At 44.4% G+C, this 13,117-nt stretch overlaps 1 protein-coding gene across 3 annotated transcripts; it reads left to right on the top strand.

Annotated features, from left to right (window-relative positions):
• The first annotated feature begins 4,252 nt into the window (after window positions 1–4,252).
• Window positions 4,253–11,417, top strand: LOC142592784 (uncharacterized). Of its 3 annotated transcripts, none has more exons than XM_075704456.1 (4): window positions 4,253–4,485; window positions 4,647–4,918; window positions 5,640–5,759; window positions 11,257–11,417. In XM_075704456.1, the coding sequence occupies exons 1-3, from the start codon at window positions 4,465–4,467 to the stop codon at window positions 5,734–5,736; spliced, it is 390 nt and encodes a 129-aa protein (XP_075560571.1). In that variant the 5' UTR covers window positions 4,253–4,464; the 3' UTR covers window positions 5,737–5,759; window positions 11,257–11,417. The 3 variants fall into 3 exon arrangements, with proteins under 3 accessions (XP_075560571.1, XP_075560570.1, XP_075560569.1); XM_075704455.1 differs by having other exon boundaries at window positions 5,640–5,763; XM_075704454.1 differs by lacking the exon at window positions 5,640–5,759 and having other exon boundaries at window positions 4,259–4,485.
• The last annotated feature ends 1,700 nt before the right edge of the window (window positions 11,418–13,117 follow it).

Genomic DNA, 13,117 nt, shown 5'->3' with positions numbered 1-13,117 from the left:
AACCGCACCTTTCATGTAAGGGTTGACCAGGCCCGGTCCAGGTCTTTTCGGTTGAACTCGCAGAATAGTGCATGTGTACTTTTCACAAATAAGGGGATAGGAATTGTACCTGACCCTATTGAGCTCTCCAGAAGTACACCATCTGTAAGAACAACACACAAATTTCTTGGCATCGTTCTAGACTCCAAAATTACATTCGTTCCTCATATTAAATACTTAACATATAAAAGCCCGAAGGCAATAACTTATTGAAGCTTCTGTTGCATACAACATGGGGTAATGACCAGAACTGCCTCATGTTCAAACCTGCACAAGACCCTTGTAGAACCACGTTTAGACTGCGGTGCCATAGTTTATCACTCTGCTGCACACAGTGCTCAAGATGCTCGATCTGTTGCACCATCTAGCAGTGGCGTAGCCAGAAATTTCGTTCGGGGGGGGCTCATGTTGCAGGTCGGCCCCCTAGAGGAAGCTGCTTTAGCTCGGCTGCTGCTATTTACATACATGTAGAACGGTAATCCGTTTTTCTCGCAACAACTGCACCAAATTTGACAATGTTTGTTGAATTTAAAAGAAAAACTTAAATTCTAGTGACTGTTGGTTTCGAATTTTTCATTTAGGCGGTCAATTCTTATGGCGTTTTTCACTGGTCGATTCGGAGCAGTATTTCTTGCTCCGCGGCAACGAATCCGAATTTCACTGGTCGATCTGTAGCGGGTTCGCGCGTTCCACTGGTCGTTTCGGATCAACTCGCTCCGCGCCGGATCGCTCTCACTTGCTCCGCCGCCGAGGCGCGGATTCGGGCGGAAATAGCTCGCGTCACTTCCGTCTTCAAGCGAAATCGGTACCCGCTTGGTACGCACAACATTGTGTTGCTTCGCAAAATGGCTGCGTTCGGTGCTGCTGTAGCGCTCGCGAGCGATGAGAGCCCGGACGACAGCGATTACGAAGTGACGCAGGTGCTGTACGAAGACTTCTGTGCACGTTGTCCATGCACAATCCTTGCGGGCGCGACATGGAAATGACGGACTATGCGACTGCCACGGTCAAATTACACACGGGGAACGGCGAGTTTGGTTGCCGTGGAAACGTACAGAACGGAAGTAGGGCATGGTTTTCGGAACCGGTTCGTGCGACGTGTACGCAGACTTCCTGTGTGATCCGCCGCGGAGCGTTCTTGCGCTCCACTGGCCGATTCGGATTTGTGAAACCTGAGCGCTCGCTCGAGGATTTCGGCGGCCGCTCCAGATCGACCAGTGAAAAACGCCATTAATTAAAAATGGCCAAAATCGCAAATTTTCAAAAAACGGAACTATCAAGTTTAAAACTCAGTAACTCAACAATGAAAAATGAGAGCACAATTCTGTGAATTGCATCTAATAATACATCTACAGCAGAAGAAAATACATATGTTAAACATGAATAAAAAAAAATTGTATTATGGAAATATGACTTTTGCAGAACCCTTGTACACAACGTAACCAATTCGCGCAAGATACAAATTGACACACCAAATTTGTCCGCTTTGACTTTTCTAATAGTTGCCGATTACAGAACCAAGATATCTGTTCTTGGTACATAGCTATTATTTTGTAAACGTCGTGCTTCTATTTTTTTTTTAATTTCTAATTTTTCAAAATATTTATACAAAATTCAGGCCATAAATCAAAATTCCGTTTCCAACAGACACTATAATTTACCTTCTCTCTCAAATGCAACTAATTTCATTAAAAGCGATTAGCAGGATTATCTCAGAAAAACGTTTCTACGTTTTACATGTATTTGAATAGGCCGCGTTGGATTGGGCCCCAGCTAAAGCTTCCTCTTAAACAATTTGTCGAGGGATCAAATACATGAATAATAACTGCATTAACCATTGTCAAAAATGCTGTAAACGAATTCTTGAACGCTACACGCTGTCCAAACAAGTAAAATGTGTATTTTTTCATAAAAGAACATTCTCGTGCGTGCCAAAAATTGTGCCCAAGGTAACTGATATCAATGCTTCCATGTTTTTGTCTATTTAATAAGTAAAGAAAATATCACATGAACTTTAGAACTATATCAGTTCGAAACCAGGAAAGCAGCGCATACCGCTGATATGAAAAATGAAAACGCCATGAAACGAACAAGTTGAGGACAAATATGTTAGTGAAACTTAGTCATTCAAGGACCATGTTTACATTTTTGTACATATGCAATGGCCAGTGAAAAATCTCCACGACGCTGTCATTTGTTCCAATGTATTACGCAGGAGCAGCTGTCACCGGTCGTGAATCGTGAGTAATTGCACCGAAACTATAGTCTCAACAGAGAGCACGTATAAAAAGCAGTTCTGCAAAACATACGAGGGCGAGTCAAATTAAAGTGAGCCAATGCGAATATATGAGAAATGGGGTGCTTTATTTGAAAGTAGTTTCCATGAGCATTTAGACATTTGTCCTATTGACTAACGAGTCGTGTGATTCCCGTCTCATGAAACTCCTTAGGTTGCTGCTTCAAAAATTCTGTAACTGACTCTTTCACGTCATCGTCCGGCACGAATCTAGTTCCGTTGAGCTGTTTTTCGGTTGCCCCAAAATGTGGAAGTCGCAAGGGGACAGGTCTGAGCTGTATGACGGCTGTTGCAGGGTTTCCCACTTGAACTTTGCCAGTTTTGGATTAACCACATCAGCGACATGGGGACGGGCATTATCGTGGGACAAGATGACCCAATTGGTCAATTTTCCACGTAGTTTGTTCTTGATTGCGACACGCAGTGGTTCCGGCGTTTCACAATATCGGAAACAATTGATAGTCTCTCAAGATTGAGCAAATTCTATCAGTAATGGCCCATGACGATAAAAAATAAAGCCAACAACACCTTTCCGGCGAAAATGACGGCCTTTGCGTTCTATGGCCGTGGTAAATTCGAATGTTTCCACTGTAGTAGTGCCACCATGGTTCGTCCCCGATCACAATAGCAAACAAGAAATCGTCATCCTCATTGTGATACCGGATCAGATTAGTCAGAGCAGCGCCAAACTTCTCCGTCTTCTGGCGGTGGATCAAAATCTTGGGCATCAATTGCGCACACAAGAGCCGATAACCGAGGTGCTCATGAATTATGGCGTGAACCGAGCCGTGACTGATTTTCACGCGCTCTGCCAGTTCATCGATGCTTGTCCTCCATTCTCGTCTCATCAGCTCACCAACCTTTGAAACTGTGCGGGATGTGATTGCACGATGGCTTTGGCCCGGTCTTGGAATGTGTTTGCAACTTTCCCATTCTTCTTTGAACCGTTTTCTCCCACGCTTTACAGTGGCCAATGAAATGCAATGTTCAACGTACACGGCAGCCATACGGCAATTAATTTCTTTTTGGAAAACACCCTTATCTGTCAAAACCTTCGCGCCACCACGCCGTTCAGCTTTTGGGGTGTCCATTATGTCAGGAAACCATGTTCAACCCAGTGCATGAGGGCATTAAAGAACATTTATCCTCACTCACGCGTACCACTTTTGTAAATGAGAGATGCCACTCTGCTACACGCATGCCTTGCAGATAATGAACCGAACCATTATTGCGACTCGCACTCGTGCATTAGAAATGCGAAGATACAGCTTGATAAAGGGCAAAAAGTGTGACTGGAAACAAAAGTTCACTGCACGTATACACGAAACCTCGCAACAAGTTATCTAAATATACGTATAAGTCTCCAATAAATCTACGTATCTAAGAAAAAGTCGCTGTATATAATGCGTGAAACAAGGCAAATAAACATGTTGCACGATCACAGATTCACAGGATCCTAGATTCCGCCCCAATTCCATCCACTTCTCCCGATGTATCGCGCGCGACGGAAGGCGGCGCGCTTGCTCCCCGCTTTTCTCCTTTGCGCACACACAACTGAGCCACCGTCGTCGGCTCAGCCATTCAACCCCCCCCCCTACGCTTTCACTCGCACATACAGCATGCGGCGCGCGGTCACGATGTTATCACCCTTGGACTTTATACGAAACATGAGGGCGACGGCGACGACAGGAATGCGCCTGGAGTGTCCATATTGGCGGCTAGGAGTTACGGAGTCGCCATCTATCGGAAGCGCCTCGCTGGCGTAGTATGAGGGATCACGTGGCGCGCTCCTCATAGGTTTTGCTGTCAGCGCTCACTGAAAGGCGTAAGCTGCTGACACGCACGTGGTAGTAGCGAAATGCCATACTAAAACGCTGCTGCCACGCACGGAAGTGACGTCACAGTTATGATGACGTTGTTTAAACAAGTATGACGTGTTCCGGTTTATAGTTTTGCGCGCGCTGCTGGAGCTGCTTCAGCTTTTCAGCTTAGCTAAGACACAATTTTACGGTTTCTTACTGTATTGTGTGCTAGAATGTTGTTCTAGTTGCGCTGGAAGAATCGGATGGTGTTCGAACTTGCGTTCACGAGCGACACTTGGACGCAACGCTGGAGCAGCTCGTTTCCTTATGCCTTGCAGCGCGTTTATGGTTGGTAGTGTGGTCTTATGTAGCTCCTGTTACGTTTTTCAGTGCTCTTGTTTGTTGAATTTGCTGTTGTGAATGGGGCACATGTTGGCTTTCAGTATGGCAGAACTTTTTTCTCTTATGGTAAAAACGTTTAAACGCGTTCTAAACTCTTGTCGCTGCAGCCAGAGTGCGGGAAGCCTCGAGCTCGCTTCTTCCCGGCGCCGCCCCGGCTTCGAGGGCCGCCGGGGACCTTCTCCATCGGCGTTGCCGCCGCTGGGAGACGACTCTCAAAAGTTCAGAGTTGGCAGACCGCAGCTCTGGGCCATCCGGCAAGCCGAAGGTGCCGCTCGAGTTCAAGGACTTCGAGCCGCCACCTGACAAAAACTGCCGGACCATTCTCTATTAAAGTTTCTTCTTCATCCTTCGTAGGATTGCTGTTGCATATATTGCCCGAGTAAGTGCTGTTGCAATTTTTTTACGGCAATGTCGCACTTACCTCTACTGTTTCTTGTCTTGCATCTTCATGCTGTTTCCCTGTTTACCTCGGATTTTGGTGGCTAGCGAATCGCGACTTGCTTGTGCACCTGCTCGTTACAGTTCAAAAGGCACATGTTGAGCAACCTGAATGTAAACTATGAAGACAAATATTGCAAAAGGTGGCCCAGCCACTCATAGCTCTACCTTGGTTCAATTTTGTTGTAAAGTTCGGCTGTCTTGAAGACCGAGAAATTTTCTTAAATTTCTTCCAGCTAGTTTGCTAAGCTGCTATTTAGTATTGCTTCTTATGATGGCGCTGTGCGAGGTACCAGGTTTGCGCAAATGTTCCTCGCAACTTGTTTGTAGACATGACGTAGCTTCATTGCAGGAACCTGCATTTTGTTATACATGTGAAATGCATGCTAATATGACCAGTGTGGGCTTGCAGGTCCATGCATGCCGCTCTCAAGCAAATGCCGTTTCCATTGTATGAATCTTCCTTGACCTTGCTGCACTTCACAGGGCTTGTTTGGTTAATCCTTTTGTCTGTGCAATAGAATGCTCATAGGTCTTGAGCTTTACCCTGATCCTTTTGTCCAACAAAAAAAAAAACTCTTTAGGCATTGCGTTAGGGAACATATCTGGGTGTTAATGTGACAATCTTTGCCTCTATAACCTTTCTTTTCTCCCATCTTCAGTGAAGTTGTCAACCACCTGTCCCTTTGTTCGAACAGAGTGCCATGCATTGACAGAAATTCTCATCACAACAAGAAAATCTCTGAAGGAAATTTTTGAAACTGACTAGGACTTCGTCTTGGGCAAGTTGGTGAAATCTGCGACGCATTTTTTTTTTTTTGTGCGCAAAAAGATATTTATAGAAGAAGGACGCATGAAAGTGTGAACTACCAACTGACTTAATGATTCAAAGGATGGAAGATAGGGTACAAATTTTGTGCACATGCAAGAGGCGAATGTTGTGACAGTGCTAGTTTGTCTAGTAATGCTACAAATCGGCATTAAACAAGTGCACTTCTGGGGAATTAAGGCAATTGAAGTGCTACTGACATGTGCACCATCTCTCTGATAAAATATTCCTTCGCGAGTTCATGTGCTGTTTTGTTGCTACTTCTGCCCAGGATCACAATGTTGGAAAGCACGGCTCACATGAGCAGGCCTTGCAATGTGCGCTGCACCATCCGGTTTATTTAAATTGTTTGAATGCTCCCTCAAATAGTCATTTAGGCATTGGGCCGTTTGGTCTACATAGAACTTGCCACAGCCGAGAGGTATCTCATAGACCAACCCACAGCACAATGCAAAATGGTTGGCATGATTTTTCATACACCCTTGTCTCGTGGTATGAGAGCCACTAGCAAAATTATTTGCTTTCACGTCGATAAATGTTGTACACTGTTGCACACATTTTTGGCGTGACAGAATGGGTCTTTTTTTTTTGCATGAGTGCGAACATTCATAGCGATGGAAACACAAAAATTGTTTCAAGTGAGGCACTAGATCACCCAGAGCAACAATCTAAAGAAAACATGTATTTTATGTTAATCTTGATTTATTAAACAATTTTCTCGCCCTAATGTGGCAAAGAGGACATCTTAACCTCTACACGGACAGGCAGAAGAATGACAATTCCATGAGAAATGTCAACATATGAGCATGGAAAGCGCAGTTGCCAGTGATGTGAGGACTGACGACTTAACAAGTACCACAACGCGGAATGGAAAGCGTATGCGTCAGCTCCCGCCTTTTAAAAGGTTGATGCTCTTATTGAACACGCCAATGCCATGCTGTGCCCCGACCAGCTTCAAAGCCGCAAACTGCACTGTTTTGCAGTACGCTGCGACTGCAGCCCACTTGTTGCCTGATGTAGATTCCGGATTCCGGAAATGGGCTGAGAAGGTCTAAGCCGACACGATGGAAGGTCTTGGTAGGGATGTCGAGCGGCTGCAGGTAACCGGTGGGGAGCTGGGAAGGCTTCTTACGTCGTTGGCAAAGTTCACAAGTGGGGACACAACATCGTACGGAACGGGCAAGGCCCGTCCAAAAAATACGGCGACGTACACGGTCATAGGTTCGAGATACGGCAAGGTGTGCTGCCGTTGGTGCGTCGTGAAGCTCTTCTAGAACAGTGGAGCGGAGGTGTTTAGGTATTACAAGTAGAAACTCAGAGCCGTCCAGATGAAGGTTACGGAGGACGAAGAGGCGTAGAGCAGCATCGGCTGGAGAATGTTCAAAATGGTCTATGAGTGCTCTGATGTAGCCGTCATGATGTTGCTCGTCGGCGAAATGAAGCAGCTGTGATACAGAGAATACACAAGAAGCACTGGCAATATTGGAGGAGTCAAAGTTGTCAACAGGTAACGCGACAAGCAGTCAGCGTCTTGGTGCAGGCGGCCAGACTTGTACACCATGGAATATGAAAATTCTTGTAGCCTCAAAGCCCATCGACCAAGCTGGCCTGTAGGGTCTTTTAGTGATGAAAGCTAGCAGAGAGCATGATGGTCAGTGACTACGGAAAAAGGGCGACTGTAAAGGTAAGGACAGATATTCGCAACTGCCCAGACGACAGCAAGGCATTCTCATTCCGTAATAGAATAGTTGTGCTCCGATTGTGCTAGGAGGTGGCTCGCATAAGTAATAACGCGATCCTGTCCACGCTGACGCTGGGCTAAGACGGTACCTACGCCATGACTGCTGGCATCTGTACGCAATTCTGTAGGGGCATCAGGGTCAAAGTGGGCGAGAATGGGTGGTGAGGTTAGAAGAGTGACGAGACGAGAGAAGGCGGCGGCTTCTGAAGTACCCCGCACCTCCACCAGAATGTTACGTGTGAAAAGACAGACGAAAGGGGCTATTTACAGGTTATCTACACTGGAGCCAGGCAGCCAGGCCGACCCTCGCTCGCACTAAGAGCTGCGACGTCGTCTTCGTTCTCGTGGCGGCCCGTCTTTTGAGCATTGCTCGATGATATTGTAATAATATTACTGCGAATAGAGCTTTTGTAATTGAGAAACTGAAGTAAATGCAGGACACAATTAGACACTCCCTTAGACATTCAAGTACTAGCCAGATGATGCCTCATTAAAATTCTGTCACTGGAACTCATCTACTAGTAATAAAAATATTGCTGCATTGCATTATAACATGAAAGAAGATGCTTCTTGTCTAGTTCTATTTGATTTTTAGAAAAAAGAACCTATTGAGGTTACCCTTGAAAGCATCGCCCACGCTTTTGTGTTTCAGTAGTTATTATGTAGTGCTGAGCTGGCTTTTCTGGCTCGCGAAACTTGCACAAACTTCAAGTCGCAGAGAATTTTATGTTCATGTGATGTCGTGGTATGTCTGAACAGTCCATGCCACTTGACCAAGAGCAGCTGCAGTGGTGAATCCAATGTTCTGTCTTGGGTCGGTTGCTCCATGGCCGCACGTACGCATTTTTCGTAGAAAACTGTAGCACCATCTGTAGGGCGCTGTTTTACTCACCGATGAAAGCAAAGGGCAGTCGTGGCGTATGCAACGTCGCCACTCCCTGCTCAGGAGCAGGTGATTTGAATTCCTCTCTAGGTATGCGGACCCTTCAGACGCAATTTCCTCGTAAACTAAGTCTTGTTGGCACGAAACAAGCACTGTGAGGTTTATGGAATGCTACTTTAATAGGCCGCATCTATTTATTTATTTCATACATACTGCTAGCCTCCATTTCGAGGCTGTTGCAGGACATGGGAAAATACATTGCATCAAAATATGAATGGCAAACTTATACACTTGTTAATATTGTAGTTTACGAGAAGATGTAGTTGAGCAATACAATAAGAGGGTGTGACCTTCCTGAGTCAGCCCTTAAAGGTTAATGAACAAAAATGCAGAAGCATAAGGCAAACAACAAAAAAAGTACACCAAACCAATTGCAAACATATTGCAGTGTCTGTAGGCGATACTTATAAGTTAAGATGCGTACTCAGACCTATTTTTCCAGCATAGGAAGGAAATCGTCAGGTGAACAAATTATATCACTAGGCAATGAATTCTAATCACTGATTGTCTGAGGAAAGAAAAAAATACCTGAATGTGTCTGTGTGGAACCTGTATTCAATTAAATGTTTAAGGTGTTTAGTTCTAGTGTTTCGCTGTTCAGAGAAAGATACATATGCACCACTGTGTAATTTGTAGCCCCCATTAAGGAGGTGGAACAGAAACTTGAGGCGTAAGAATTTAGCACGCTTGCAAATAGTACTATAGTCCACTACTACTTAGTAGTCTGCTTTGTATTTTCCTTTAATGTCCCATGAAATGACCATATTAGGGAGCACTCAAACCATTCAAATAAATTTCAAGGTGTGCATCTTGGCATGCTTTGCAAGGCCTGCTAACGTGAACTGTGCTTTTCGTGTGTTATGATCTTGGGCAGTGCATGAGTTCATGGAAGCATACGGTGTTAGGACGATCCTGCATGTGTTAGTAAATGTAAATAATTTTAATTGCATGTAACCTTAGAAGCAGGCTAGTAGCCAATAAACTCTTGTTTGCTAACCCAAGGCATCGAGGTGGTCAAAGTCAGGGTCGTTGACCATTTGCCTGCTCCTAACCCCAATTATTGGCAAATCAGTTCTGTAGAAACCCGCAAGATCAAGGAGGGTACACGAAAAGCAAAATTCTTGAGACCCATATGGGTTTTTAAGAAAAGGCGGTGACTGGTGACACGCGTAGTAGAGGCGAAATGCCATACCAAAACGCTACTGCCATGCACGGAAGTGATGTCACATTTTTGACCACGTGATTGTGACGTTTAAACAAGTATGGCGTGTTCCAGTTAACTATTTTGCTACAGTTTGCGCGCGCTGCTTCCACTTTTGATCTTAGTTAAAACATAAATTTATGGTTCCTTACTGTATTGTGTAGCAAAATATGCTAGTTAGTTGTGCTGGGACAACCGAAATGTTCCTGAGCTTGCGATCATGAGCGACACTTGGGCCCACGCCTAAAGCAACTCATTTCCTTATACCTTGCAGTGCCTGTTATGGTTCATAACGTGGTTTTGTGCAGCTTACTGTTCAGTTTTTCAGTGCTGTTGCTCTTGTTTGCTGAATTTGTTGTAAATGGAGCTCGTGAGTGTCTTCAGCTTGGCGGCACTTTCTTCTCTTATGACAGAAAGGTTTAAAATATTTCTAAACGTTTGTTGCTGTCGCTTACTTGAGTACGTTGATCGTGAAGACTTTTCCTTTTTTTTTTCCATCTTTCGTGGGGCTTTGCATAATGTGCGAGTAAGTGAGCTGTCGCAAATTTTTATGGCACTCAATGCAGCGTTTACCTCCACTCTTCGTCTACTGTACGGTTTCCCTAATCACGGATTTCTCGGCTCGATTGTGAATCACGACTTGCTTGAGAACCTGCTAGAAAGCCCAAAGAAGGCTACAGCATCTACATTCTGCGCCTGCTCGCAACACTTCAAAATGCACATGTTGAGAAACCCTAATCTAAACTATGAAAACCAGTATATAGGAACGTGTTCTACTCAGGCTCAATCTTGCTCTCAAATTAAGTTTGTCTTGAAGCCAGAATGCGGTGCAGCTTGTTTCCTAAACTGATATGTATACTAGCATTTTTGTTTCTTACGCTGTTATCTGAGGCACCATGCTTGCACCAACATTCTTCGCAACTTGTATGGAAATACGACGTAGATTCATTGTAGGAATCAAGCTTTGTGTCCTGTCCTTCTCTTGGATTTTATTTTCGCGCTATTCTTGAGCTTGAATCAGGAATTTGTCATTGTAGAACCTGCACTACGTAGATGTGAAATGTAAAGACACTATACTGGTAGGTGGGTGTACGCAAATGTGTAAGTTTCTAGGCTCATGCCAATCAAGAAAATGCCAATTTTTCATCCCGTGAGTCTTTCTTCACCTTGTGGAATTTCGCAAGCCTTGTTTCAGTCATCCCTTGGTATCCGTTGCAGCAGCTCAGTGTCTATAGTGCCCTGCTGAGCACAAGCTCAGTGGTTTGATTCCCGGCTCTAACAGCCACAGTTTGATGGGGGTGAAACGTAAAAACACTTGCATTTGAGCTTTGGGCGCACTTTAAGGAATCTCCGGTGGTCAAAATAAACTAGAACCTACGATGTAAACCACAGTGAAGTTACATGTCAAAACCTCACAGTTAAAGTAATCTCTTGATCTGTATAACAAAATTCTGATAAGTTTTATCCCTTAGCATGATCCTCTTGTCTAATAAAAACTTTTTAAGGCATTGTGTAAAAATATGTTTTGGATGACTACTGAGTATTTTTTCTCAAATCTTTTTCAGCACCAAACCGAAGAAGTTGTCGATCACTTTGGACTTTTCTCAAACAGGGTGTTGTCCGGTGATTGAATTTCTCTTCACACAAGGACAGATTGTGAAGGAGATTTTGTAAACTATCAGCAGCAGTAGAGAACGAGGCACAAAGAATAAAGGAAATTGATGGACCCAATTTTCTGTTATTTACTATGTTGTGAAGGAAGCAGACAGTGAAGCTGGACAATATGTAGGGGAAATCATAATGTAGAAATAATAAGTAAAGAGGAAGTGAAAGTTGATAGAAAGACAACTTGCTGAAGGTGGGAGCCGAACCCCCATACTGTGCATTAAGCATGCCGTGCATTGCCAATTAAGCTACTGATGTGGTCGTCCTCCCATTTACTTGGCTATCTGTGTATGTGTAAGGGGAAGTCCTGGGAGGGTTTGCCAGCACTGCTTCTCTCGGCCATGTCAGGGGATGTGGAACATCTCTAACTGATGATGTCAAATTGTATGACTTCAGGATTAGGCAACTGGACAACAAGCCCTTAAATGCTCCCTCATGGCATCAAGGCAGCCAAAGAAAATACCTTTGACCAGTTGCTTGCTGCAAAGCTGATTTACTATGTGACTCCTGTTCTTAAAAAGGGATGTTCCACATGTGCTGTTGTTGGCTACGAGTGGTCCTGGCTAGCACTACTAGTGCTCTTTTTGTATGTGTACACAAATACCTAAGAAAGTGAACAAGGGAGGGCCCTCATGACAGCTTAACTGGTATAGCACAGTACGTATAATGTGGTTCAGCTCCCACCTTTTCATCCACTTTCATTTCCTTTATTTCTACATTTCAATGAAACACAATTTCCCCTGTGCTTTCTCTGGCTTTGTAGTCTGTTTTTTCATATAGTAAAAAGAAGGCTGCCTCAAGTTCATACAGGCCGCTTCAGTATTTTTGTACAATCCCATAAGAAAAGGCATTTGTTCCCCTCGGCTAAAGAAATACAGAATCCAGGTTTGTGCAATTTATCTGATATGTCCACATTTTGGGACAAAGTCTTCATGGACTATCTGGAAGCAGTGGCGAAGCCAGTGGGTAACAAACTGGGCACAAGCCCTCACTCCCCCCCCCCCCCCCCCGTGCACACACACACACACACATACAAAATTTCTATCTATATGGGATCTGCCCAGCCCCCTTTCCGTCCGCAGTCATGTTGGTGCAGCCCGTCCACCTGCTCTCCCTATAAAAAAAATTTTGGCTATGCCACTGTGTTGAAATATGTGCCACAGTAGTCATCAATGTTTTAAGAAATTGAGGAAGAAGCTAAACAAGTGAAATGTCGAAGAAAGTTCTCAGGTGTGTTGCTCATGCATGGCAACATGCCAGACTGCATGGCGAAATTTGGTTTGCGATGCACTCTGGCATGTTTGAAACATGCGTGCCAACTGCACGCTAGCCTAGCCTGATCACTACTGCTGTGCACAATTAAAGTCATGCTTTTGACATCAATTAAACAGTAATCTGATTTAGAGAAAAGCATGCTTCTGCATACTTTTGCCCTTTCACTTGCTGGCTCTGCTGGTTGTTGCCAAGCTGGATGATCGTGTAGCTGGTGGATCGGCATTCCTGACCCCTTCAACTTGAGCACAAGCCTCAGGTATCTCCTTTTCTTTTGCACAACCTATACCTTGCAGCAGTTGTTGCAGTTCATAGTGTACGTCTGTGCAACTTGCACTCTACATTCCAGTTTTGTACTTTATGTTTTGTTTGGTTTGCTGTTGGTTAGCCCTCATTAGTCCTACCACACATCTACTGTTCTGAACCATGTTCACGATATTTAACTATATAAGGAACTTCCTTGTTACTTGATTTGTCTTTTACATATGA

This window comes from Dermacentor variabilis, chromosome 9 (genome assembly GCF_050947875.1).
Source record: "Dermacentor variabilis isolate Ectoservices chromosome 9, ASM5094787v1, whole genome shotgun sequence".
NCBI classification, from domain to species: Eukaryota; Metazoa; Arthropoda; class Arachnida; order Ixodida; family Ixodidae; genus Dermacentor; species Dermacentor variabilis.
The sequence above is the reverse complement of the archived record's forward strand: the minus strand, read 5'-3'. Positions and strand labels throughout refer to the sequence as shown.